This window comes from Rhizoctonia solani, chromosome 7 (assembly GCF_016906535.1).
Source record: "Rhizoctonia solani chromosome 7, complete sequence".
Taxonomy (NCBI): domain Eukaryota; kingdom Fungi; phylum Basidiomycota; class Agaricomycetes; order Cantharellales; family Ceratobasidiaceae; genus Rhizoctonia; species Rhizoctonia solani.
The window spans coordinates 1,603,104-1,626,955 of NC_057376.1; the positions used below are offsets into that span (position 1 = coordinate 1,603,104).

At 46.9% G+C, this 23,852-nt stretch overlaps 6 protein-coding genes across 6 annotated transcripts; 4 read left to right on the plus strand and 2 right to left on the minus strand.

Moving 5' to 3' along the window:
* Positions 1 to 387: 387 nt before the first annotated feature.
* RhiXN_06686 (O-FucT domain protein) lies at positions 388 to 4,221 on the plus strand (the record flags this gene model as incomplete). The annotated part of the gene is made up of 13 exons (XM_043326502.1): positions 388 to 515; positions 588 to 776; positions 834 to 857; positions 905 to 1,047; positions 1,107 to 1,332; positions 1,382 to 2,000; positions 2,054 to 2,116; positions 2,328 to 2,406; positions 2,468 to 2,609; positions 2,773 to 2,849; positions 3,470 to 3,490; positions 3,548 to 3,859; positions 3,917 to 4,221. 13 exons carry the CDS (start codon positions 388 to 390, stop codon positions 4,219 to 4,221), a joined length of 2,328 nt encoding a protein of 775 aa, XP_043181934.1.
* A 235-nt stretch (positions 4,222 to 4,456) lies between these two features.
* Positions 4,457 to 5,148, plus strand: RhiXN_06687 (sorting nexin-3 protein; the record flags this gene model as incomplete). Its single annotated transcript, XM_043326503.1, has 3 exons — positions 4,457 to 4,582; positions 4,642 to 4,708; positions 4,844 to 5,148. 3 exons carry the CDS (start codon positions 4,457 to 4,459, stop codon positions 5,146 to 5,148), a joined length of 498 nt encoding a protein of 165 aa, XP_043181935.1.
* Positions 5,149 to 6,913: 1,765 nt separating this feature from the next.
* On the plus strand, positions 6,914 to 13,783 carry RhiXN_06688 (uncharacterized protein; the record flags this gene model as incomplete). Its single annotated transcript, XM_043326504.1, has 26 exons — positions 6,914 to 7,063; positions 7,129 to 7,227; positions 7,285 to 7,362; positions 7,416 to 7,502; positions 7,555 to 7,576; positions 7,643 to 7,794; positions 7,853 to 8,137; positions 8,197 to 8,434; positions 8,487 to 8,690; positions 8,751 to 8,824; positions 8,877 to 8,938; positions 8,995 to 9,073; positions 9,127 to 9,183; positions 9,239 to 9,425; positions 9,474 to 9,738; positions 9,800 to 9,897; positions 12,069 to 12,230; positions 12,288 to 12,491; positions 12,543 to 12,616; positions 12,675 to 12,736; positions 12,786 to 12,873; positions 12,937 to 12,996; positions 13,051 to 13,234; positions 13,290 to 13,554; positions 13,610 to 13,671; positions 13,722 to 13,783. The coding sequence occupies 26 exons, from the start codon at positions 6,914 to 6,916 to the stop codon at positions 13,781 to 13,783; spliced, it is 3,360 nt and encodes a 1,119-aa protein (XP_043181936.1).
* A 656-nt stretch (positions 13,784 to 14,439) lies between these two features.
* On the minus strand, positions 14,440 to 15,958 carry RhiXN_06689 (uncharacterized protein; the record flags this gene model as incomplete). Its single annotated transcript, XM_043326505.1, has 10 exons — positions 14,440 to 14,796; positions 14,854 to 14,975; positions 15,031 to 15,087; positions 15,141 to 15,258; positions 15,317 to 15,388; positions 15,448 to 15,489; positions 15,558 to 15,611; positions 15,683 to 15,710; positions 15,765 to 15,864; positions 15,916 to 15,958. 10 exons carry the CDS (start codon positions 15,956 to 15,958, stop codon positions 14,440 to 14,442), a joined length of 993 nt encoding a protein of 330 aa, XP_043181937.1.
* Positions 15,959 to 16,493: 535 nt separating this feature from the next.
* Positions 16,494 to 17,991, minus strand: RhiXN_06690 (DNA-directed RNA polymerase II subunit RPB3; the record flags this gene model as incomplete). Its single annotated transcript, XM_043326506.1, has 7 exons — positions 16,494 to 16,853; positions 16,906 to 17,160; positions 17,220 to 17,299; positions 17,353 to 17,557; positions 17,613 to 17,734; positions 17,789 to 17,838; positions 17,900 to 17,991. 7 exons carry the CDS (start codon positions 17,989 to 17,991, stop codon positions 16,494 to 16,496), a joined length of 1,164 nt encoding a protein of 387 aa, XP_043181938.1.
* Positions 17,992 to 18,252: 261 nt separating this feature from the next.
* Positions 18,253 to 22,974, plus strand: RhiXN_06691 (GTPase-activating protein GYP5; the record flags this gene model as incomplete). The annotated part of the gene is made up of 21 exons (XM_043326507.1): positions 18,253 to 18,626; positions 18,688 to 18,708; positions 18,765 to 18,866; positions 18,921 to 19,033; positions 19,077 to 19,189; positions 19,245 to 19,710; positions 20,386 to 20,484; positions 20,540 to 20,917; positions 20,968 to 21,117; positions 21,169 to 21,265; positions 21,326 to 21,505; positions 21,570 to 21,633; positions 21,690 to 21,738; positions 21,794 to 21,939; positions 21,996 to 22,021; positions 22,079 to 22,250; positions 22,301 to 22,515; positions 22,567 to 22,621; positions 22,677 to 22,744; positions 22,801 to 22,900; positions 22,951 to 22,974. The coding sequence occupies 21 exons, from the start codon at positions 18,253 to 18,255 to the stop codon at positions 22,972 to 22,974; spliced, it is 3,012 nt and encodes a 1,003-aa protein (XP_043181939.1).
* Between the last annotated feature and the right edge of the window lie 878 nt (positions 22,975 to 23,852).

Here is a 23,852-nt window from a genome sequence, read left to right on the forward strand (position 1 = left end):
TGTTGAGACAAGACAGGTAAAACAAAACTCTGAACATGAATACATGCTATATTATGGGTACAGGTAATGCTGCAAGCCCACTAAACATACTCGCAGAGATCGCAACTATGCAGAAGAAAGCACCAACTGCAGACTTCAGATCTCAATAAGACTGATTGACATACGTCACTTTTCCCTCCTAGCTCACGTGACACATTGCCCACTTTGTCTCAGAAGCCAGATCCAGATCATGCCTTGCAAGACCGCAACACAGTCTTTTTGCAACGACTGACTCCGCAGGATCGTGAGTAAGGTGACGGGATAGGTAAGCCAATTCGCTTTCACCGAATGTATTGCAGATGTTGATCGCTATAGAAGCTTTCTATATATAATTCGTAATATTTGAGAATGAGCGGACATCTGAGGCTCACGGGCCATCGACGCTCTAGCTCGCCCATATCCGCGTACTCAGACAATTTTGAGCTTATGCAGCCGCGACCACCCTCGATTGGCGCGAGAATACGCAACGTTACACGGTCCCTGAGACGCTCGAGGAACATACTGGTTGCTCTAGGGGTTTTTCTATTTGTTGGATTTTACCTGTTTAGTTATGGCGGCGATGGCGACGAAATTATTGCTCCTCCTCCTCCTTCGAATGAAATACTTCCCGGCCGACGCGACTTCAAGGACTACGAGGAAAGAATGCGGAATATGCCTCAGCATAATCCCGATTTGCCCCCGCCTGCTGGTCGAAATGGCCGTTATGTCCGCTTTCGAAATCAGGTTTATGGACTTGGGTTGGTATTTCCATTTCATTATTATCTTGTGTTATTTACTTACGTTTATCTGCACAGCTGGAATAATATTCTTCAGGAGATGTGAGTGTACAGGTTGTAGCGCCGGGTGGTTACTTATAGTCACACAGCTTGCTTAATACCCACGTAGCGCACAAAGCGGGGCGCGCTTATGTCCATATACCCTTCCATGCAGCAGCCCACCCAGCAATGGGTCTTGGCTCAAAAGCACCCTGGATACCTCTTAACGCATTTATGGATGCACCCACTGCGGGTATGCTCATTCGACGAAGACCAGTCAAGCACGATTGAATTAATGTGTTTCTGTCATAGGTGGTGTCTGGCCAGGAGGAGACCCCACACCCCGCGCAGTGTCTGAGGAGTGGTATGATACGATTTGTCCCAAGGGGGATCGTGTTGTATTGGATACGGAAAAAGTGGCAGGGCACTTGAAGGAGTCGGACGCGCAAACTCTTATCGATTTTTGGGCCCAAAAGCTCAAGGATATGGACGATAAATGTGTTGAAATAGATGGACGAGAGCAGGTGTTCAATTTCTAGTAAGTTGTTTACTGTGGCATATACGAGTCTCTAATGCAATACTCGTAGCCTCACTGGTTCGACCCGCGTTTTGTCCGCTTTTGATGAATTCTCCAAATCAGCAACCATGCAAATGCTCAAATGGTCCGACCTCGTCGTCGGAGCTGTCAAACGAAACTTTGCACTGATTAGTCCAGTGAAACAGCGCAATTCTCGGCCGTTGATTTTCTACCCTGAAGGAAAGATCGAAGGTCTCCTCGCGATGCATGTCCGACGAGGCGATTACTCCTACCACTGCACGCATTTCGCGAATTGGTCGTCTACATACACGTCATGGGCACTCTTGCCCCAACTGCCCGACGCCTTTAAAATTCCTGAGGGGGCTGGAGGCGGACAAGCTACACCCGAAGCCGTGGCGGAATATCATCGCGTATGCTGGCCTACTAATGCGCAGATTGTCGAGCGTGCTCGGCTGATGCGCAAGTTGCACCCCGGCCTGGATAGAATATACATCCTCACAAATGGCAAACCGGATTATTTGGCGAAGCTCAAGGAGGATTTGAGAGCTGATGGGTGGAAAAAGTTGTCTACGAGCCAGGATATGACGTTGAATTGGCAAGAGATGTGGGTTTCGCAGAGCATAGATATGTCTATTGCTCAGAGGGCTGAGGTGTTTATTGGGAATGGGGTGAGTTATTCCTCATTTTTGTATTGTGCCGTTCGCTCATTGTCCACCACCAGTTCTCGACATTATCAAGCAACGTCGCGATGTTGAGGTTATCAAGAGGTCTTCCTTTCAACTCGGTACGATTCTGGTAGATGGAAAACAGGGAAAGGGATACAAAAAACTCTTAATCTACTATATATACACGCATACTTATATATTACCCACAATCTTACTTTTCTGACCCGTGTGAATGATACCCGTGACCTGTATTACCTAACCCAAATGCCTCGCGTTGTACCTTGAACTCGACCAAAACCCATGGCCTCGACAATCGGTGTTCCTGTCAAGCTCCTGCACGAAGCGCTCGGGCACATTATCACCGTCGAGCTCAAATCAGGCGCGTTGTATCGCGGGAAACTGGCAGATGGTGTGTGGCGGTTGTATAAACTTGATTTGGGGTTGGGGGCTGACTCCTGGACTCGTACCAGCCGAAGACTCGCTCAATATCTCGTTAAAGGACATCACTGTCACCGGAAGAGATGGAAAGGTCTCTCAGTTGGACCAAGTGTACATTCGGGGGAGTATGGTGAGGTTCTTTATTGTTCCGGATATGCTCCAGAACGCGCCAATGTGAGTGTGTCGGTTTGGTTTGGGTGCAAACACTCATCGTTTATTTTGATGAAATACTCCCTATTATTCAACGACGTGACTATACCCCGTGTGTGATTCTCGCATCGTCGACACGCAATCTGTTTGCCGTTGATGGAACTCTTGTTGGTTTGGGCCTGTGAAGGTTCAAGCGAGTTGGCCCGAATGCCATGAAGGGAAGGGGTATCGGAACAGCTCGTGGTCGTGCTACCATCATGCGCGGTAAGCGTACACTCGTTATGTATCGAATATGTTTCACTTAAAATACATTTCTGGTATTCTTCCTCTTATTTCTGCGCTACAGCCAATGGTTAGTCCTTTACCTATGCACCTATCTTACATGTCCCACTCACATGTTCCTTCTTCAGCCCGTCGTGGTCGTGGCATTCCCCAATCCCGCGGTATCAGGCGATGAGTTTACGATTTTTTCCTGTATATCAAAATTCAGTCCTTGTGTGGACCAAACATACACGTTTTGTATACCATGTACTCAGGTCCAGGTCCTGGCATGTGTGTGGTATTTATGATTCCAAATAACTATACGGTACTCGGCAAGCATACTATTGGTAAATTTATTTACCATTTTCTGGGAAGGTTTCAGGTTTCAAGTGGCTACACCCCTACAAAAAAGGGCCAATGCAAATTCTAATAAGTTTTTTTTTGGTCACAAGACTATACTTGGTGTGCGATGCCACCACGACCGCCACCAAAATGTCAGATCTGCGAGACTGAGCAGTTCAAGTATACTTGCCCGGGCTGTCGAATCGTGTAGTAAGTCCCGGTTAAGATTAGATCGATAGGGGCCTTGAATTGAACCGAAAGAACCAAAAGTTGTTCGCTAGGATGTTACAAGAAACATAAGAGTAAGTGATTACAGCCGAACCCCACCCGTTTGGAAAGATTTAATCCTTTCGTGTTAGGTGATTCGGAGGCATGTGCTACTGCGTCGGCGGCAGTACAAGCAGTTCTCCAGCCCCCAGCTCAAGGTATCGTGGAGGGTTCTGTTTATTGCGGACAGTACTCTGAACCTGTGCGAACAATAGTCTCGGATACTAAACCAGACGAGCCCAAAACTGAACCCAAGGTCGAAGAAGAGCAGCTTCCGGACCCCAAACCGTTGCGCACTCTTGATTCGCTGAAGTGGCCATACGTGCCTGAACCGCCCTCGTACGTCGACCCGGTAACGAAGAACGATCCTAAGCCATTGACTCTACCACAATACGAAGCCATTGGTAAGTTGGTCTCTCTCCAGTCAACCCGCACCCCCTCAACGCATTATTATGTTGTAGCAACTTCACTCGACGTCAGGAAGGTCTTAGCTGATAATCCAGATATGCATGGGTTGCTCAGGTCTATCGATAAACTTTATGGACCATTGAGGCAGCAGGCTATAGAAGAGGTATTGGGTGTTGGGACAAGTAGCGAACAGCGACATGGGACACGGGCTCCCACACATGATGCACTGGCACGACTAAGGCAAGAAGGGGATGCAGAAGCCAATGCGCGCGCTTTACGACAACTATCCGAGGCTATCGAAAAGGCTATCGGGGTGGGAGATGAACAGCGCGGGTTAGCCTGGGAAGAAGGCGAATAGATGGCCCTTACCTCTAGTGATATTGATACAACCACAATGATAAAAATGTGTTTACAGCAACGATAATAATAAAAAGTCTATTTTTTCAATTTTACCAAGTGGCTAATTGTCCAATCGCTCGGGCTGCCGTGATAGGCTGGAGTTGTGATCGTAATGTCCCGGTCGGCTGTGCTGATGTATGACTTAGTCACACAGAACTTATTCGCTTGTCGTCTGCCACCACCCACCTCTCGAAATGTCTACCGGCTACGCAGCTCCCTCGCCCTTTGCCCGCAGCTCAGACCTCACTGGTCCTAACCCATTTGCTCGCACTGCGAGTACATTCAATGACCCGACTTCACTTGTGGGCCGAGAGCAGACGGTGAGCTAATCAACCTGTCGTGTGCTCTACCCAATTGTTTATCAGTTTGGTCTTACCAGATTGAAGAAATGTATAGCGTCCCCGAGAGCTTCCTGGAGATAGAGGTCAGGAGCCCACAGACGCATGGTAAGCCTCTGTATTATTTAGATGGCTTGGTCCAATCGTTCACTGCGGTGGCGGTTATCTAGGCTTTGGCAGGAAGATGTACACAGACTATGAGATCATCTGCAAGGCAAGTCTAAATCTATCTTGCTCTCGTAGCCAGCTCACACCTTCCACAGACAAATATCCCAGCCTTTAAGCTACGTCATTCTGTCGTTCGCCGGCGCTATTCCGACTTTGAAGCTTTCCGTGATATTCTCGAGCGCGAGTCGACGCGGGTCAATATCCCAACCCTTCCTGGCAAGGTGTTCACAAACCGCTTTTCGGACGAGGTTATCGAGGCTCGTCGGGAGGGTCTGGAGAGGTTTTTGAACATTGTTGCTGGACATCCTCTTCTTCAGGTCGGTACTCCCTTCATCTCAGCCTGGCTCCATCTTGACTCACAAACCTTGCTTTTGATGTAGACCGGAAGCAAAGTGCTGTGTGCTTTCCTTCAGGACCCGTCTTGGGAGAAATCGCAGTGGATTTAGTTCTGCCTCAGCAGATGTCTTTAGTTGAGTTGAGTTATCGCTACGAGAATGTGGTGCCCTTTTACGATTCAATCTACCCCGGCGAGCGGGATGATTCGAGCTTTTTCTTCTGTCTTGAATACATATGTAATTGTATCTTTTCCTTTACCACGATATGAGAGTTGTTTTTTGGTCTGATTGCGGCTTGGCTGAAGAAGGCAAGATTACGTTTTACCAAGGCTAGCGCCTGCATGGTATTGGTGCTAATACTACGGGAGTGCTCTCGTGAGATTGGTAAGACCCACAAGGTCACTTGGCTATGAGGAAACATGGATTGGGACTCAGGAATCTCAGTTGAGTGTACAAATACCTGGATATCCGATATCTTGCATCAATCTATGTGACCTTCGGCCAGCTGGTAGGAAGTATAGAACTCGGCGATTTGATTTAGAGTTTGGACCAGAGAGATGTGCCGGTTGAAACAAGAGTGAACTCCAAATCATATCTCGTCAATGCCCTCATCGTTTCCCAAGGGATTTGGATCATACAGGTCATATAGTAGACGTGGCTGTAAGCACATGGTTCCCTACAGATATAACAGCTCCTGAAGCTGGTCTGGCTTGGAGCCGTAAGCTGGTGCGATATGATGCTACTACCAACTTGCACAAGTACTCTTCTATATGGCGCTTGGGCCTTTGAGTGCCATCGATAATAGGAGCTTGTGAGCTTTTAACCATTATGTCGTTCATGTGCCTGTCCTTTATGTATTCGCACCGTTTCATAAAAATAGCTATGTGAAGGAGGCTATCAGCACTCCGTGAAGGGCCATTATAGAGGGTTCTTCTATAACATTTGGAGATATGTCCATATCATGGCGCTAGTATACAGTATTTTGTTGGTTCGACATATCCAGGTCCTTCCAAAGTAGACTCTACGCGCTCTGACTGCCAGATCGCGAACTTCTTGTAGCTATAAGGGAATGAAATGATGGAACCGGTGCCAATCAGATGTTGTAATATGAATAACTAGCAATAAAGGTTAAAACAACCAGATCATCGAGCAAGGGTGATGGATGTTTTCGGACAACACAACCACCATTCCAAGTACGTTCCAACAATTGGCGACTGGGGCAATGTCTGACCGGGATCCGGCTGAGTATTTCATCTGACGCGATTCTGAAGAGCGGAAGTCGAATCCTGAGTATCATCTGAACCTGGGACGAAGGTACATAGCTCAAATATTGGCGCATTGAATGCAGCCAGTGTACCAGGAGCTATGTCAGTAAATACACAAGTTCATTTCGACAGTTTTTATATAGGCTCAAGCCAGTTCGACTCAATGAACATCGATCACAGCGCTTCAGCCACGGTATAACTCTGAATTGGGTACCCCGCAGCCATTCGGGCATCTCGGAGGACGGTGGTACCCCTGGACTAGCCTCAATTATTCAGTTTCAGAACTTACCGTATTCCGAAAGCTGATCCCTGTTGCCGCAATGATATTTATACTTAAGATGCTGACGAGAAAAATCAGAGCTTCTTGGTCATTCGACAGTCACCTTGTGCTTGTTCTTACTTTGCTCAAGCCCGATCAAATCAACCTACCTGTCCCATCTAAGTTTCTTAAGCTTTCGCTCGACTTCGTCGATACTTAGATGCTCAACACACATCGAACTTTTGGTCTGGTCACTCTATGTTTGTTCTTAAGCTCGTTTACGTCTATGGTATTATCCCAAAATGTGACCTGGGAGACAACACCGTTCAACCCTCCATTCTTCCCACTATCTGTTAAATCTCCATATACCTCCGCCTGGACTGCGGGAGGTAGCAGTGAGCCAGGCAAACGATGGCCTTATTTCGGGACTGGCGGAGTATATAAATCCAATAACAATTTTTTTTCGATTTACCTGACATAGAGACCTCAAACCAATTCTAGACTCTGGGGTGGGCGTGTTATGTTAAAGTTGATAATGCAACCTACAACGTGTTGGGTACAATTGTGGCATCAAATACTACTGTTCAAACGCGAACGGAGGTAAGTTGATGCATGGTATGTGTGAAATCTAGGATAGAGCGTGACTGTCAGCCATAGTTTACAGCTACACGAACGATCATCAGTTCGCGTGCTGGGCCAGTCGATATTGTTGTCACATTTTTGAGTGCAATTGACGTAAGTCTCATTTGATAGTTCGTGATTTATCCCGAGATCTGACACGCGTGTAGGTCAACGATTTGGTTCGTCTGTCGCTTCCTTTCTCGTACTTCTCCGTTTCAGTCGCTGCAAACGATGGAGCAAGCCATGCCATCTCAGTGAGTTGTCTAAGATTAAATTTGACATATGTTGATTACATCATTCGATCAGGTATACACAGACATCAGCGGAGGTAAAATAGACTTTCTTATAGAAGTCGTATGAGAACAAACATTGACTAATTACTGACCATATGTAGAATTCGTCACTGGGGATACTACCCAAACGGTAGAATGGTCTACAACAACCGGAAACATCGTTCTTCACAAGATGTATCTCCAGCAACCCATAGTCTACAATGAGAGACAACAGCGTGCGCAATGGGGGGCAATGTACCTTGCTGCCAATCAAGTGGGTGTTGGGCTGTTAATTTCATCCGGGTATTGGCTAAGATATATTCATTTTTCAGACACAAGGCACCTCTTGGCAAACCGGCTCGGCTGACGCACTCCGGGGTCTTTTTATTAAGTCCGGTGTGCTAGCTAATACACAAGACAGTAATTTCCGCCAAGTTGGTAAGGACTGGCCTGTCCTGGCTATTGCGCAAGATTTAGGTGCAGTCGCTACCCAAGCTCAAGTGGCGACATTTGTTCTCGGACATTCAAGGAATCCTGCGGTGCAGTATTATACAAACAGCGGAACGCAAGAGCGAAGCCTCTATTTCTTGTCCAAGTTTAGCTCTGAGGAGGACGCTGTGAGTCAATCCCATTACGTCTCAGAGATAAAGCATCCTCACTAAAATTTGTTCTGAAGATTCGCTATTCAGTTTCTGACTATGACAATGCCCGTACTGCATCTGTCGAGTTCGACAACAGGGTCCAGACCGATGCAGCCAGATACTCTCCCGACTACGCCTCTGTTGTCGCATTCGCCACCCGACAGGCTTTTGCCAGCATCGAGATCACCCTCAGCGGCACTGGCACTGCTGCTGACCTACAGGACATCAAGCTGTTCACAAAGGATGCCGCAGTAGACAACACAGGTGCCAGTAGTGAGTAGTCGACTGGTTTGATCCGATGGATGACGCTGAAGCTGGCGGACAGGGGAAGGGGTGTTCTCGTCTGTAGACTCGCTGTACTCGATCATGCCAATGCTGATCTACACGAACCCGAACCTGGGCAACTATGCGCTTGCCTCGTTCTTCGAGTACCCAGAGACTCGCGCACAGTCCTATGCACCCCACGACCTCGGTTTACGTTACTCGCGAGTGGTGGCACATGAAAGGCAATATCGGAACCCGGTAGATGGTGAGCTGTGCTCAACTATGCTGTATGCGATCGCTGACAGGAGAACCATGCGTGCGGCAGCAACGGCAAACATGATCATCATGACGTACGCCTTCATGAGGTACACTGGCGACGCAAAGCTCGCAGCAAAGCATGTACGTCGAGCTGCTGGATGTGTGAGACGATGTGGCTGACAGGGGTGTGAAGTACTACACACTCAAGGCATGGGCTGACTATCTGGTGAAGAACGCGTTGGTACACTCAGATCAGTAAGCTGATGGTACGACCGGAGCTGAGTGGGAGCTAAGTGGAGGCACACTGGCAGGCTGACCGGGGACTGGTTCATGACGACGGGTGTTTCGAACCAGACGAACCTTGCGCTCAAGGGACTGATTGCGCTAAAGGTGAGTAGATACAGGTATGAGAAAAGCGAAAGATAGCTGAGTGGAGGACGCAGAGCATGGTGGAGATACAGGAGGCAGTGGGAATGAAGAACGAGTCATCGACGTATGAGGTGAGGTGGATGAAGATGATGAATGCAGGTGGCAGAGCTGAATGAGGATGGGCAGGATGCGGCGAAGTCTGGGCTGGAGCAATGGATGGAGCTGAGCAATTCAGGGACAAAGTTCAGATATGAGTCAAACAGCGAGCAACCGCAACTGCTGCACGGGCTGTATGCGGACAAGATACTTGGGCTGAACTTTGTACCTGAGAGTGTTTATGCTATACAACGGACACAGTGGACCTCTGGGATGAGTACGTTTACAAAGTTATTTGGAGGCAAGCTACTAACGAGCTTTTCAGAGAAATTTGGGGTACCTCTGGGTGACCAGGGCACTACCACTAGTCTCGCATGGGAGTACTTTACTCTTGCGGCGTTGAGCACCAGTGATACCAATTTCCTCAGCAATTCCTCACTGACTCCACTCAAAAGCTTGGCTGCGATGATGCAAGGTGATAGCGAAGTCATTGCTCCAGCTGATGTGTATGATGTTATTACCGGACAGGCTATTCAAGGGTATAGCCTACGGGGAAATATTGGAGGTTCTTATGCGCTCCTGGCTCTCAAGTAGGTGTCACAAGGCTGCCTTGCTATGCAGATGCTTAATAATGAGTCATAAACGCTGCAGTGTTCCCACCAAGTCGATCACTCAGGTTCCAGCTTCTCCATCACCAACAATGGCTCCTCCTTCTGGTAATTCCTCGAATTCAGGCTTTGCTATTAGAGGTGTGTTTTGTATGCTATAAGATAAATCTGGGTTATGCGTAACTCACTCACTCTAAAATCCAGAAAATGTGACCAGGGGATTCGTATTGTTTTATCTGACTGCTTCAATACCATGTATATTACTTTTCTTGCTATTTTGATGTTATAGTCAGTCTTTTGTTTTATTTTGCAATTTTAGATCCTTGGCTTTGCCGCCACTGCTCTGTTACTAAAGCTACGTGCCTCTCATGCGGACCGTTTATATCGACTTAGATTACATATAGGATAACATTATCCTCTTTCTCGTAATCCGAGTTGATAGAACACATACTTCCTTGATCGTTAGTTTGGTCTGGGGTGGTGCAATTTAATTGATTCTCTACTGCACCTGCGACTGGTTGCGACTAATCCTGACGCATTCATTTCAGACACAAGCGAGTAGCTGCAAAATCCATCGGGTAGCTGTAGAGTTCCGGAGAGTCTTTGTGCTGATTGAGCTCTCTGGCGTTCTCGGGCAGGTGTGTCTCTTTTGAAGGCAAGTGATCTACGTTCAGGGTACGACCTTATGCCAAGATAACTTAAATGGAAGCAGCATCAATTGCTGGTGTTGCTTGGCTGTGTCAAAGTTTGTGCACTGTACTGGCGCTCGTATGTTGCATTTTTTTATAAGCCACTGCACCAAGATCTTACTACTCTGGATTCCTTTTATCTTTCAAATGCCTTCGCCGTGGCGATCTTTAAGCTCCGCCTTTACATCGCTATTGCTGGGGTCCAGCCTGCTCGAAGCACCTGCTCGAGCCCAGAGCACAGCGAATGTGACTTGGGTAGCACAACCCTACGTTTTACCTTCCAGCCCCTTGCTCGTTAAATCGCCGCATGTATCTGCTTGGGCTCAAGGGGCCAATGAGATTGCTGGACAATGGCCCAAATTTGCAACTGGTGGATTTCATTCCCCTTTCACTCCCCTTACAAAACCTATTCATAGACTCTTGGTTCGATTTGTTACGTCAAAGTCGATAATACGACATACACATTATGGGGTAATCCCAGCACCAGAGTAAATGCTATCGCACGGCAAACCTATTTCCAAGTAAGGCAAAGAGAACCACGTGATTTCGGCTTATTGACAACTCGAATGTGCTCAAGAACATCCCTACTAAACCAACTATAGCTTTTACTGCTGGTCCGACAAACATAATACTGGGCTTGTATCACCCATTAGACGTAATTATTGATCGGTGTATGATTGCAGTACACGTCGTTGTCGAAATCCAACTTATATAACGTTAACTTGCCTCTCAGTATACGGACCTCACCCGATTATCACATCCATTCTCTTACATCGATATTTCCGCTTACACAAATGAAGCAGATCAAAATCAGCATAGTGTTTCTGTAATTCAGCAGTGTGGTTTTCTGAGAAACTTTTGGCACTGACGCCCCAATAATAACGCTAGGTATACCTAGATGTCAGTGGAGGTAAGAGCTCTCTGGATTGGTCGTAGCTTTGCTGCGATCCGTTGACGCATAAATATAGATTGGGTTACAGGGAACAGGGAACAGGTGGTAAAATGGTCGACGGCGACAGAAAACAATACGATAATTCATAATATGATTCTTCAAAATTCAGCTGTCCATACAGAATTCCGCCAAAGAGCTCAGTGGGGTGCACTTTATCTCGCTTGAAATCAAGTAGGTGTCGAGATGGATCCTATACATTTTATTGGTTTCGATAAGCTGAACCTTGACCTGGCAACATAGACCCAGCAAGATGGCACTCTGAGTGGTGGGACAACTTGGCAAACCGGTCAAGACATTGTTGTCAGAGGCCAGTTCCTGTCGACCGGCAAGTTGGGCAACACACAAGATACCAACTTCCGGAAAGTAACGGATAATTGGCCCATCATGGCCATCGCTCAGGATTGGGGAAGCATTGGTTCGGTACGGAGAAGAGCAACGTTTGTTCCGGGACATTCAAGAAACCCAGCAGTATAATTTCAAACGCCCACATCACCAGAGGACAGGGGTCTATATTACACCCTTGAATTCTCGACTGAACATGATGCTGTAAGCCCATATTTCACCAGCCATAGTCGCCTTCTTACCGATGAGCTTAGTTGAGATTTGTACTTGATGATTGGGTACCCGGCGTCAAAGCGTCCGCGAGCTTAGCTGCTAAAGTTATGACAAAGGGGGCGAAATATCTCCAGATTACATGGGTGTCATATCAGCAAGCACGTTGCAAGCGTTCGCCAGTATGGAGCTCACAATTCCGGACGGTACCAAAAGTATACAGGACTCGGACATCAAGCTTTTTATTAAAGACATGGCCACCGAGGAAGACGGCACAAGCAGTAAGCCCATGGTTTGATTAATCTCATTGAAATACTAATAGTTAACTCTGACGAAAGTGCCTGGAGTCTTCTCATCCGTTAATTCGTTATACTCGATTATGCCGATGCTCATATATACGAACCCCATGCTCGGTAACTACGGCCTGAGAACAATTTTGGACTATTCAAGGTTCTTTAACCAACCCTTTGCTGCCCACAATGTCGGCTTGCGTTACGGGGAAGCAGTGGTACATCCTAATCAACATAGCAGTCGAACTGATTGTATGCACCACTTTTACGTCTTTGTATGAGTACCACTGACTTGATTTTTAGCGACTACGAGTATGATTATTATGACCTACGCATTTATGAGGTATACTGGCGTGGCGGAGCTGGCAGCTGTTCACGTCCGTATAGCTTCACTAAACGCAATCTTGGACTTTATTGACATCGACCCTGCTATAGTATAACACGTTGAAGACTTGGGCTGATTACCTAGTCGACAACGCATTGTTCCATGGTTTAGAGTAGGTCTGGCTACAATTAGATTGAATATGGTTTATGAATTTACCCTAGGGTAACCGGAGACTGGTTCGTGGGAGACGCTGCTGGTCCTTCCGCTAATATGACAAATGTCGCACTAAAGGGGTTGATTGCTCTTCAGGTGAGATATCCAAGTGCAATCATTCTTGAGTCATGAGGATTGACCAAAATTGACTGTGTATAGAGTATGGTCGAGATTCAGAGCTCATTGATAGATAAATCTAGCGAGTCTCCTAAATACCTCGTAAGTGATGCAGGGCTCGACCCCCGGGTCTATAGCAGTACTCAATTTCTTCAGAACGCAGCCAACTCAGGACTGAAGCAATGGATCCAGCATAGTGATTATGGTACGAAAGTTGCATACCAGTCCAACGCGAAGAATTATCTTCTCCGCGCTCTCTATGCCGACAAACTTCTTGGGTTGAACTTTGTTCCTGAGAGTGTGTACCAGCGGCAAAGGGCCCAGTTCGCGTCCGATCTGAGTACGTTCCAGAGCTTATTCTTAATTAATCACTTGCTCTAAAACGTGACTGTTAGAGCAATATGGAGTGCCCCTGACCGACCAGAACAACTTCACTACCATTACCCACCAGTACTTTACCATTGCGGCATTGACCGCTAATAACTCGAGCTTCCTCAGCAATTCAGCCTTTAGAGCGATCAAGAACTATACCGGATCATTGATTAACGCAGACCTAGCAGCTCTTGCTGATACATACGATGCTGCAACTGGGGCTGCTGCAGCTGGATCCGCTGCGCGTGGAAGTGTCGGTGGTTCTTTTACTGTTTTAGCTCTTAAAAAGTGGGTTGATTCTGAATCATTTAGTCAAGCCACGCTAATCCTATATCGTTCGTAGAGGGGAGGTCAAGCAGATTCATCCCATTATGGTACCTACTCCCAATTCTACTATAAAGACTCGTGAGTCTCAACCTTATACTGTGTATATATGCGTTGACAATCAATCACAGCAGTGGCTCTCAACTTCATGGCTACGGTCGTAGCCTTTGTGTCTTTGGTCTTCTTGATTTAAGCAATATGGATCAGTCGTTCCCAAGCTTCTCAGCCCTGGAAACCCGTTGGTAGTCCGGTCTAGCGAATTGTTTTCTGTTTATGACTGAAAAGGTTATGGTTTATCAGCGTATACAATCTTATTAAACAAATGAGTCCTTGTAATAATAAATTCTGCTCTGGTACTGAATAAGATACAAGCAAAGACGCAAGCTAGCGCTGAAAACACTTCAAATCACTAAATTACAAGGTGGTATCACTATCGCCTCCTATTGGTAAGCTGAATAAGTTGAGAAAATCCCGTTCTTCATGATCATATATTATGGGCGCTGGAGTTCTCGGAAGCAACATCCACTGATTCAGTTGTGTATATTCACCACATAGTCCTGTTCCCGACTTGAATAGAGGATTGGTTTATGATGCGACAACTACTAATATGGCTCTTCACTCAATGGTTGGTTGATCAAGTAAGTAAATAGATCGAAGCTCAGCAAACTTGATTATATAAATAAATACTAGTAAGATACAGCCGAAGTAGCAACAGTTCGCATATGCAACCAGGTCAAATTAGTATATGAGCACACATTCGACTAAATCCAACAACGATGTGATACATCCAGAGTACATCTAATAGTTGAGTAGGACAGGACTAGGTCAGGAATCTAGAAGACAAACATGCTAAGCCTGAGAGCTGGTAGCTGTGCCCTGGCTCTCGATATCGGACTCAAACCTTGGTTTCGTTTGAGATAGTTGCAGTTCGTGATGATCGTCCTTGTAGGACGCCAGAGCAAGGCTACTCGGAGATGAGTGGCTCTCGACGGGCTGTGGATCAGACAGATGTCCGATAGAGGAGTTTTGACCTTCCGAATGAGGAACTCTTGGGGATTTGGGCCGAATGATATGCCACGCAACAAGCACGTCTTCTTGACTCCCAAAAATAAGAAAGATGACAACCCCAATGAAGGCAATGATGATATCGGGGACTTCGATAGAGAATGTGAGGACCGCAGCAATAAAACTGAGGACCAAAGCGACCTGCAGGCACATAAATACTCAAAAAATGCAATGAATAGTATAGGAAGAAAGGCTTACGAAGATAAACAAAGCAAAAGCAACGATCCTAGCCAAGAACGGAACAGACACTTCTCCCACTTCGGCACGTCCAAGTTTTTTCGACTTCCGAAATCGCCGATACACGAGAATCACGGTCCAGCCTATATTTCTTATCTCAACACCGCATTGTAAATGATATATTAAAGAGATGCGGACCTTGGAATATTAAGCATAGGATTAAAAGCACGGCCGCAAGAACGGAAGAGACTATACCTAGGATTCAGATGTAAGGAAAAGACAGCACAGAATCAGCAAAGAGTACGAACTAAGGTCTTGGTTGTCTGAGATACAATAGAATGACGATCGGTGAACGCGCGAACTGATCTGTGTTGCTGCAAAGATCGCGGAGAGGCCAATCCACACTAGCCATGGGAAGCCGAGTAACTAGATGTTCCGCAGTCTAAGTGAACCCTGATGACCCAAAAGGAAGGGTAGAACGTACAGTAATGGATAGCCATTTCGATTCCTTAGAAATAACGGCGTTTGTTCGTACGCTCCATGTGAGGCTCCAAACCTATTCCAATATCATTCAAACCTCGGTAATCGTCCGACCAAAATTGGGATGGTACATACTTTCCAGACGACTGTCAGAGCTGCAGCTGACATTCCGGGCGGCTGAGCTGTATTCCGATGAAAAATTTGGCTTAAGAAGAGGCTAATTAACGCACAGGGGCGGAACTTACCGAGCATGATGGCACTTTGGGCTTGACATAATGCATAGGGCGGCTCAGGCCCGTCTAATTGCCGAGTAAACAATCTACACGTATCCTTCAGACCCCCTATGGTCATCAATTAACGCGAAGCTTACAGCAGAGATCCGGCTAATGATGACAGTGCTATGGAAGGCATATTAGTATAGAGGCTTAAGGGGGAGGGAGGCGACGACCTACTCCAGAGGAATGTGTTGTTCGGTAACGTCGGGTGTCGCTTTACGGATGAACAAAACAAGAACGTGAGCGTTAGAAAGGGCAGTGTTACGAAGCCGAATAGCTGTATATTTAATGGTGAATTAATGTCGAGGGTCGACCAGATAGCGTAAACATGCCTGGAACGTAAAATATATTATTCGTGGTGCATTGGGCATGGAGAGCGCTGTCCGGTCTGGCCGAGGTTGACGCGAGAGCCGATATGATGAGGGACCACTTAGGCCTGCCGATGTACCCAATGGCAGCCAAAGCAATCCGAGGCCCCCCGGGTAGATGTAGGGAACGGATGGGAGGGGCTCGTCAATCAGTCAGTCAACACACGAGAAAACTCGGGTGTGAAGGTGGCATAAAGGATCGTCGTGTGCGATAGACTTTGCCGAGACTCGGATGCATCACATCCAAATAATCGAAGCATGGGACCTGGCGCTTGTGGTTTCCCCTGAATCTTGTTCTGAACAAGGCCGGAAATAAAGTAATACGGCATTTGTACCTGTAACTAATCTATGCCGCCGGATGTGGCTGCAGACGGCAACATACCGATCACCAAGCAACAGGCTACCCACACGGGTGAATAAATGTACGATTCTATAGGACGAATAATTGTGGGATATCCCAGACCGAACGACAGACGGACAAGTAAGATTCTGTGAGAAAACTGTTTCGAGACCGGAGACAGCTTGACTACCACCCAATTTACATGTTCCATCCGCCTCCCCTGTTGGGTGATGCAGATCCCCATGTGCCTCCAGAATTGGCAGGGCTGTTAGACCCCCATCCTCCGTTACCACCCCGAGGACTAGCAGATGAGCCCCATCCTCCGCCTCCTCCACGAGGGCTTGAGCCCCATCCACCCGCAGCTTGTCCTGGGCTTGCAGCTCCCCATCCTCCAGTTTGAGCGGGAGATGCAGCAGCACCCCATCCGTTTGTTTGCTGACGTGCACCATTGGTTTGAGGAACAATTGCAGCTCCAGCACCTGTGTCTCCGTCGAATTCGTTCCGAGGTGTCAATCCGTGAATAATGTTCCCAAGTTTAGTTTGCAGTTCAATCAACCCCTAGCCACTACTTTGAGTATATAGGAAAATCATCAAGAGCAAGTGGCCACACCTTTAAAACGACTTCTCTAGGAGCAACCTTCCCGTCTGTCTCAATATCAAAGTAAAACTTCTCCGGTTTAGCCATATAATCAAATGACTCGTCATCTCTTGGGGGCTCCTCCTCTTTCGCATTTTCGCTCAGCGGCCATTCAGCGCGCGAGTCAACTTCGTACCAGTAAGTGGTGTGTCGGAGCTTATTGTATGGGTCATATTCAAAGCCGACACCTGTGCAGGGAGACCACTTGGCGTGTTCTTTTGCTGTGCCCTAGGTGATACACATAAAGTCAGTGAGGGCAGACGAAACTGATATTGAGGTGGATAAACCTTTTTGGCTATACAGCGTAGCCTGAGCTCCTGCCCTTTTCGTATCCTGCATAGCAACACAGGGGGAACATTCGGATCATCTGGGCTCATTTTAATATCCACAATGAGTCAAGTGACGCCAGAATGACTATACCTTTCCCTATAGGTGTCCCGAAATTCGGTGGTCGCTTCTGCAATTCATCGCCCTCCTCTCCTTCATCTTCCCCTCCAAACTCGCCTCCACCTGAAGGGACAACATCGAGATTGTTGGAAGTAATGTCAACAGGTTGGTTTGTCGACGAAACGTTCAAGTATAACTCGACCGAGCAGTATTTGCATCGGGAGATACATGTACAATCCTAAGCGGGAAGGAAAACGTGTTAGGGGGAAGGGGTGACGCGGAATAACACGCACCCTTGTATACCTCAATGCCTCGTCGCAATTTGTGCTCACGAGAGGGACCATGCCCAGTCGGTGCGCCAAAAACTCATCGGGTAGAACGGTCGTGTTGCTCTCGATTTCGACTAGGTCAATAGCTTCAAACCCCAGGTATTAGATCCGATTTGATTCTCTAAATAATGAATGTTTACCAATTGTTGGCAAATCAGCCATGCAAACTCGTCGAAGAGAGTTGGCAAAGCTATGAGAAAAATAGCAGTTGATTGCAATGTGGCTGTAAACATTACTAGTGGAACACTAACGCAAGCTCTACACCTTCCAAAACAAAATTGACCGATTGTTTTTTGATATCCCGGATCGTCAGGAGCGGTCCTGTGCTCGTTTCCTGATTCATCTTTTCGTTATTCTCTCGTAATTAAAGCTAAACGTCAATAAATAATATCGTCGTAGTTGGGGTGCGGTGCAACTCACGGCGCTTGTTCCTCGATGACCAAGACACGCGACACGATCGAAGAAACAAATGTCAACAGAGATGACAGATATCATCCGCTTCTTGGCTCAACTCTCCACCACTTGAGTTTCGCATTGTTTTGGGTATCAAAAACAACGTGATCAAAAACAGAAATCTACGCATAATTTTCTCCTTTTTTTCAATATGTCTGGCCGAGTCACTAGGTCCGCCACACGCCTCCGATCCACCGCAACCGAGAGCCCAGCTACACACCCCGTTGAACCAGCTACACTTCCTCGTCGCAAAAAGCCTACAGCTTCTGGCCGTTCTGGATCACCAACTCCTTCCAAACGACCTGCTCCTACTTTGAGGAAAGTCAGTGGATCGGCTGTAGAACTGCCTACCCTTCCGCCTTTCATCGAACCCCCCTACGATCCTGCTCTTATCCCAGCAGTCTTGACCTTTTCATTTGATAAAGCAAAAGAACATTTAATAAGGGCTGATGGAAGATTTGAGAAAATATTCAAAGAGCTGCCATGCAGGCCTTTTGAGCATTTGGAGCCTGTCGATCCATTTCAGTGAGTGATAGATCTCCAGTCATAGTGGGGGTAATTGACTGATACAGCCACATTGGCATAGAACACTGGTTACTTCCATCTTGTATGTACAACATCACTTTCAGTGTGCAAGGTAATAGGTTATTTGATGAGCGACAGAGGCCAACAGATATCATGGCTCGCCGCCAAGTCTATTCGGCATCGGTTTCTACGTCTCTTTGACCGTTCGTTGCCCGAAAAAGTATCACTTAACTATGACCAGTGAGCTTTCTTCTTCCTTCCTCGCCTGATCAGACTACATGGGATATCATCCAGGGGATTAAAATATACGTTCCCATCTCCAGGAAGAATCGCGAGCGTAGACGAGGGTATTCTAAGGACCGCGGGGCTGAGTGGACGGAAAGCAGAATATGGCATGGACAATCACGGTCTAGTATACCTCGCCGTACTAATGACCAATCGGCCCAATAGTGCTAGACCTTGCAAAGCGGTTCGCAGACGGCCGACTATCAACTCAAAAACTGGCCAATACAACTGACGAAGAGCTTTTGGAAATGCTAATTGCTGTGCGAGGTATTGGAAAGGTTTGTCTCTCCCCGAGCAGATGTCCCCCCGACACTCACGCTGGGACATTTCTAGTGGACTGTGGACATGTTTGCTATTTTCTCCCTTCGTCGCCCCGATATCCTACCCGTCGGTGACTTGGGGACTCAAAAAGGATTATTGAACTGGGTACTTTCGAGCCATGACCCCGAAAAGCACTCACTTTGCATCGATCCTAAGAAACTTCCTAAAACCGATGACGACGAGCCCGAAAAGCCAAAAGAAGCAAAGGCTGTTGAATCTGGAGAGGACACATCAGTTCTTCCGACACCGGCTCAAGCATCTACATCAAAGTCCACAGCGGCAGCGCCAGAAGTTTCGAACCCAAAACAATTCGCCACCATTCCACTCGTACCGGTCACACCCGTACCACTTCCAGAAGGAGTAACGCTCGAAATGCTCAAGGCTCGCGCAAACGGGAAAAAGGCCAAAGGGGGATGTTACCTGTTACCCAACGAGATGGAAGCTTTGACCGCTAGTTGGAAGCCTTATCGGTCACTCGGTGAGTCTCTTTCGGCCCAAACGATAACAGGAATTGATGATGTTGGTACATTAGGGGTGTTTTATCTGTGGGCTCTTGTCGATGGACCGAAATAACATTGTAACAGAAAAATCTTGCTTTTTTAATCTAGACTGGGTCAGGCTTAGCAGCACACAGTGTAGATGTATATAATAGCTTTTCTCCCTCAGCTTTAGGACAAGGATATGCTAGCGCATGCACTGGGCCGATAAGTATGCTGAAGGAGGTACATAATAAAAACGCATACAACTGGCTCATAAATTACAAATCAAAGTCAGATATTTCAATTGCCGGGTTTGCTAATATATTATAACAAGGCACAAGATGAACATAGTTCCGGTCAACATATTTGATCATGGCAGTTACAGAAAATATTTTTTGAGGGTGCAGAAGTAGATAGTGGGTGCTGTAAAATGGACGGTCAATAATGCACCAATAGCCTGTTCGGCCCACGTCGTTTGTTCCCAATGTTCACAATACGTTTGTATGCGCGAAGCACGCAGATCAGGAGCCAACACGCGCCCGGAACCACGTTTGTCATACATTTGTCATAGACTTGATCGTTTTGGCTCTCAACAGCCAGCAGCGTTGCCAGTTCTCTCGTCCCGATCACGACCAGAGCTCGAGAAACCCTCGTTGCTTACCAGATTCTCACAGGCCGCTCATTTGTGTTGAAATACAGTCAAGATATGGAATCAGCCGTCGCTGTGGAACCCATTACGACTGGAAATAAAACGATGGAAAGTGAACCTACAGGTACGCGCGGAGGTTCCTCTGTCTATCTTTTCAGCCTGACGTTAAGCTTTAATAGTGGCATCACCACGCTCTTCTTCTTCCTCGGTCGTACACGCCCTGAACACGTCCAAGTCCACAACAACATCTACTACAAGTGTTGATACTCCCAGAGACGGGGATTCTCCGAGGCCTAGTACAACACCTAAAGAGACTGATACTATTAAAGATACCGAAGATGAATTTCAAGAATTATCTCTCGACGATACCGAGGCCGCAGACCCCCGTTTTTCGACGGTCCCGCTCTATACACCAAGTGTCAAGTCACGACCCCTTGATTCACCTGAACAATCCAAACCAGGCTCCCCCACTGGCAGGCGGCGATCCACATCGGTTACCTCTCCTATACCTGCGGTAGCAGCTCTGAAGCAGTCTCGTCGTAAAACAATTGCGTCGGGTTCATCGGCAGGAAATTTACCGTTGCTCCTTGCGCGCCTTGAACAAAAGTCGGCCAAGAAGAAGCAGACCCTTCGTTGAAACGGGCGAGTGTGGACGGAGCAAGTAAGCTGGTTGATGGCTTCAAGAAGATCCATGATGACTCGGAAGGAGATACGGCTGGAGCTGTTGATTGGGGATTCTGGGGTGAAGTGGTTGCGAGTGAGTGTTGAGCCATGCCGTCTCTGGATAAAACATTAACAGGAGTGATAGACTATGAAGAAGTCGCACGAACACGGCCAACTGAACTGGCTCAAGCTATTGAGAATGGCATCCCTGCTAGCTTGAGGGGAATGATGTGGCAGCTCATGTGCGTACCAATTCACATCCAAGTTTCGGCTCGGCTCAAACTCACTCACTCAATACACAGGTCAGCGAGTAAAGACGCAGCACTTGAAAAAATTTACTCGGACCTAATCAAAAAACCTACACCGCACGAAAAAGCAATCATGCGCGACCTTGGTCGGACATTCCCGAACCACGAGTTTTTCACAGACGGCAGTGGGGTGGGACAGGAGAACTTGTTCAATGTCCTCAAGGCGTATTCTTTGTATGTTCCAATTCTGTCTCGCGAGAGATTTACAAAAAGATTACTAATATCGAGTTGGGTTTAGGTATGATCCGGATGTTGGATATTGTCAAGGATTGGCCTTCATAGTTGCTGCTCTACTCTTGAATGTACGTTCTCCTCGCCTCCCATTCTGTACAATTCTTAACAACATGGCTGTGATTAGATGCCTGATGAAGAAGCTTTCTGCGTTCTTTGTCGGTTGATGCACTCTTGTACGTTTACAAAACTCACCCTCCCCTCTTGTGACTGATTCTCAATCTCTTCCAGACGACCTTCGCGGGCACTTCCTTCCCGATATGCCGGGGCTCCAACTCCGGTTGTACCAATTTGACAGGCTAGTCGAAGACGTCCTCCCAGTATTACACATTCATTTCGTGAGACAAGGCATCAAGAGTAGCATGTATTGTAGCCAGGTCCGTTTGCTCCTTCCCCTTATCACAACGTAAAACTAAATGTGGAATTATGATAGTGGTTCTTGACTATGTTTTCATACCGGTGAGTCTACTACTCCCAATTCCCAAAATCAAATTAATTAACAAGGTTGAAACGCAGATTACCTTTAGACCTTGTATTCCGAATCATGGACACTGTATTTGCTAATGGGATTGAAGCTATCTTCGGATTCAGCTTGGTCCTTTTGTACAACAACGAAGAAGCGATCTTGAAACTGAAGTTTGATCAGATACTGGAGTACTTGAAAGGGCCTCTCTTTGATTCTTACAAGGTGAGGAATAGGGCTTACCCGACGCATGGCCCAACTAACTATTGGGATAGATCCCAGAATCAGAGCGCTCCTCTACGTCGTCTTCTGCTCTAGAATATAGGGCAGACGATTTTGTTCAAGACGCATTCAAGATTAGCCGGACATTTACGCCGTTTATGCTTGACTCGTATGCGGGCGAGTACCAGGCCAAAGTCAAAGCTGAGAATGCGCACCAGGAGGAAATGGATGCGCTGAGGGCTATCAACCGGAACCTAAGTCAGCACGTGTAAGTGTCTATTGCTTCAGGAGCAGGTCTGGTGCTAACGGCATGGTGCAGAAAACAACTTGAAGCTTCTCTGGCGCAGATAAATACTGAACATTGCGCTTTGGTGGTATGCACCTCTTTACTTCCCCTCGATTGATGCAGCTGACTGATGAGCATCTCAGAAACAATTGGTAATGAGCAAGTTGGAACAGGAAGAACTAGAGGGAGAGTTGGTTAAATTCAAGATTCTGTAAGTGCCCTGGGCTGCGGTTGAAAAATAGGAAAAACTGATTGACCGGGGAATAGCTACGCCGAGCTCATGCACCAGAAAGAAGACGATAACCATCGTGCATCGATCCAAAGCATGAAAGCAGCGCGAGCTAGCACAACAAGTAGCCAGTTGCTCGTGCGAATCCAGTGTCCCCTGCCTTCTTGTTTACTTATGACTTTCTCAAGACAATGACGACAACCCACTTGTAGACTTGCTTACTTGCTGTGTACTTTATGCTTTCCTCGCCCCCCACGTTTTTGCTCGTGTATCGCTTGCAATAGGACAATCAAACTTTCTTATACTGCGAGCCTTCTCGCCACCTTTTGACAATGACGTTTACATTATTAATTTCACACACTTGACTTTGCGGCAAGACTGAGCGATAGATTAATAGGAGGAGCGGCAAAATTTCACTCCTTTTCGCTTCCGCGACGGATGTAATAAATCAAGGAACAACACCAATTCATTTCGTCTGGCCCTCTCCCCGGATGTGATTTCATCCCAGATTCAAACTCTCGGGTTGAGTAAATGCCCGGCTTTTACTCGGAATGACGTTTCCGGTGATGATGGAGCATTACAGTGTTCCCTCCCCCTATGACGAATTAGGTTATATGCCATGGTTTTAATGACAGGATTGAGTGGCCTTGCTTTTGAAGGCTGAGCCGGGGCCCGGAGGTAAGGTTTTGTCAGGTTCTCGATGGTATTTTTGTATCCTCTTTAGTTTCCTGCTCGGCAGTAGGCGGTGGAGTGAGAGAGATCAAATGAGAATAGATAGGATTTGAGTGTAAGTTACACTGCTTTTATATGGGTACATGCTACAGGGTAATAGGTAGAAACAGATAGAAAGCATAAGACATACGATTTTTTTCTCGGAGCATAGGGGGCATAACCAATAAAAACGGGGAAGCTAGCAGAAAGGACAAGGCAAAGACAGAGGCAGATGAGGGAAGAAAACGCAACCGAAGCCGACAGCTAACAATAACAACAACAATCTAGCAAGTGTAAAGCGCAGTACGGAGGGTAGTAAGATCTAATACGAACCAGTCAAATAGATCGTTCGATTCAAGTCAATAGTCCAACCAGAACA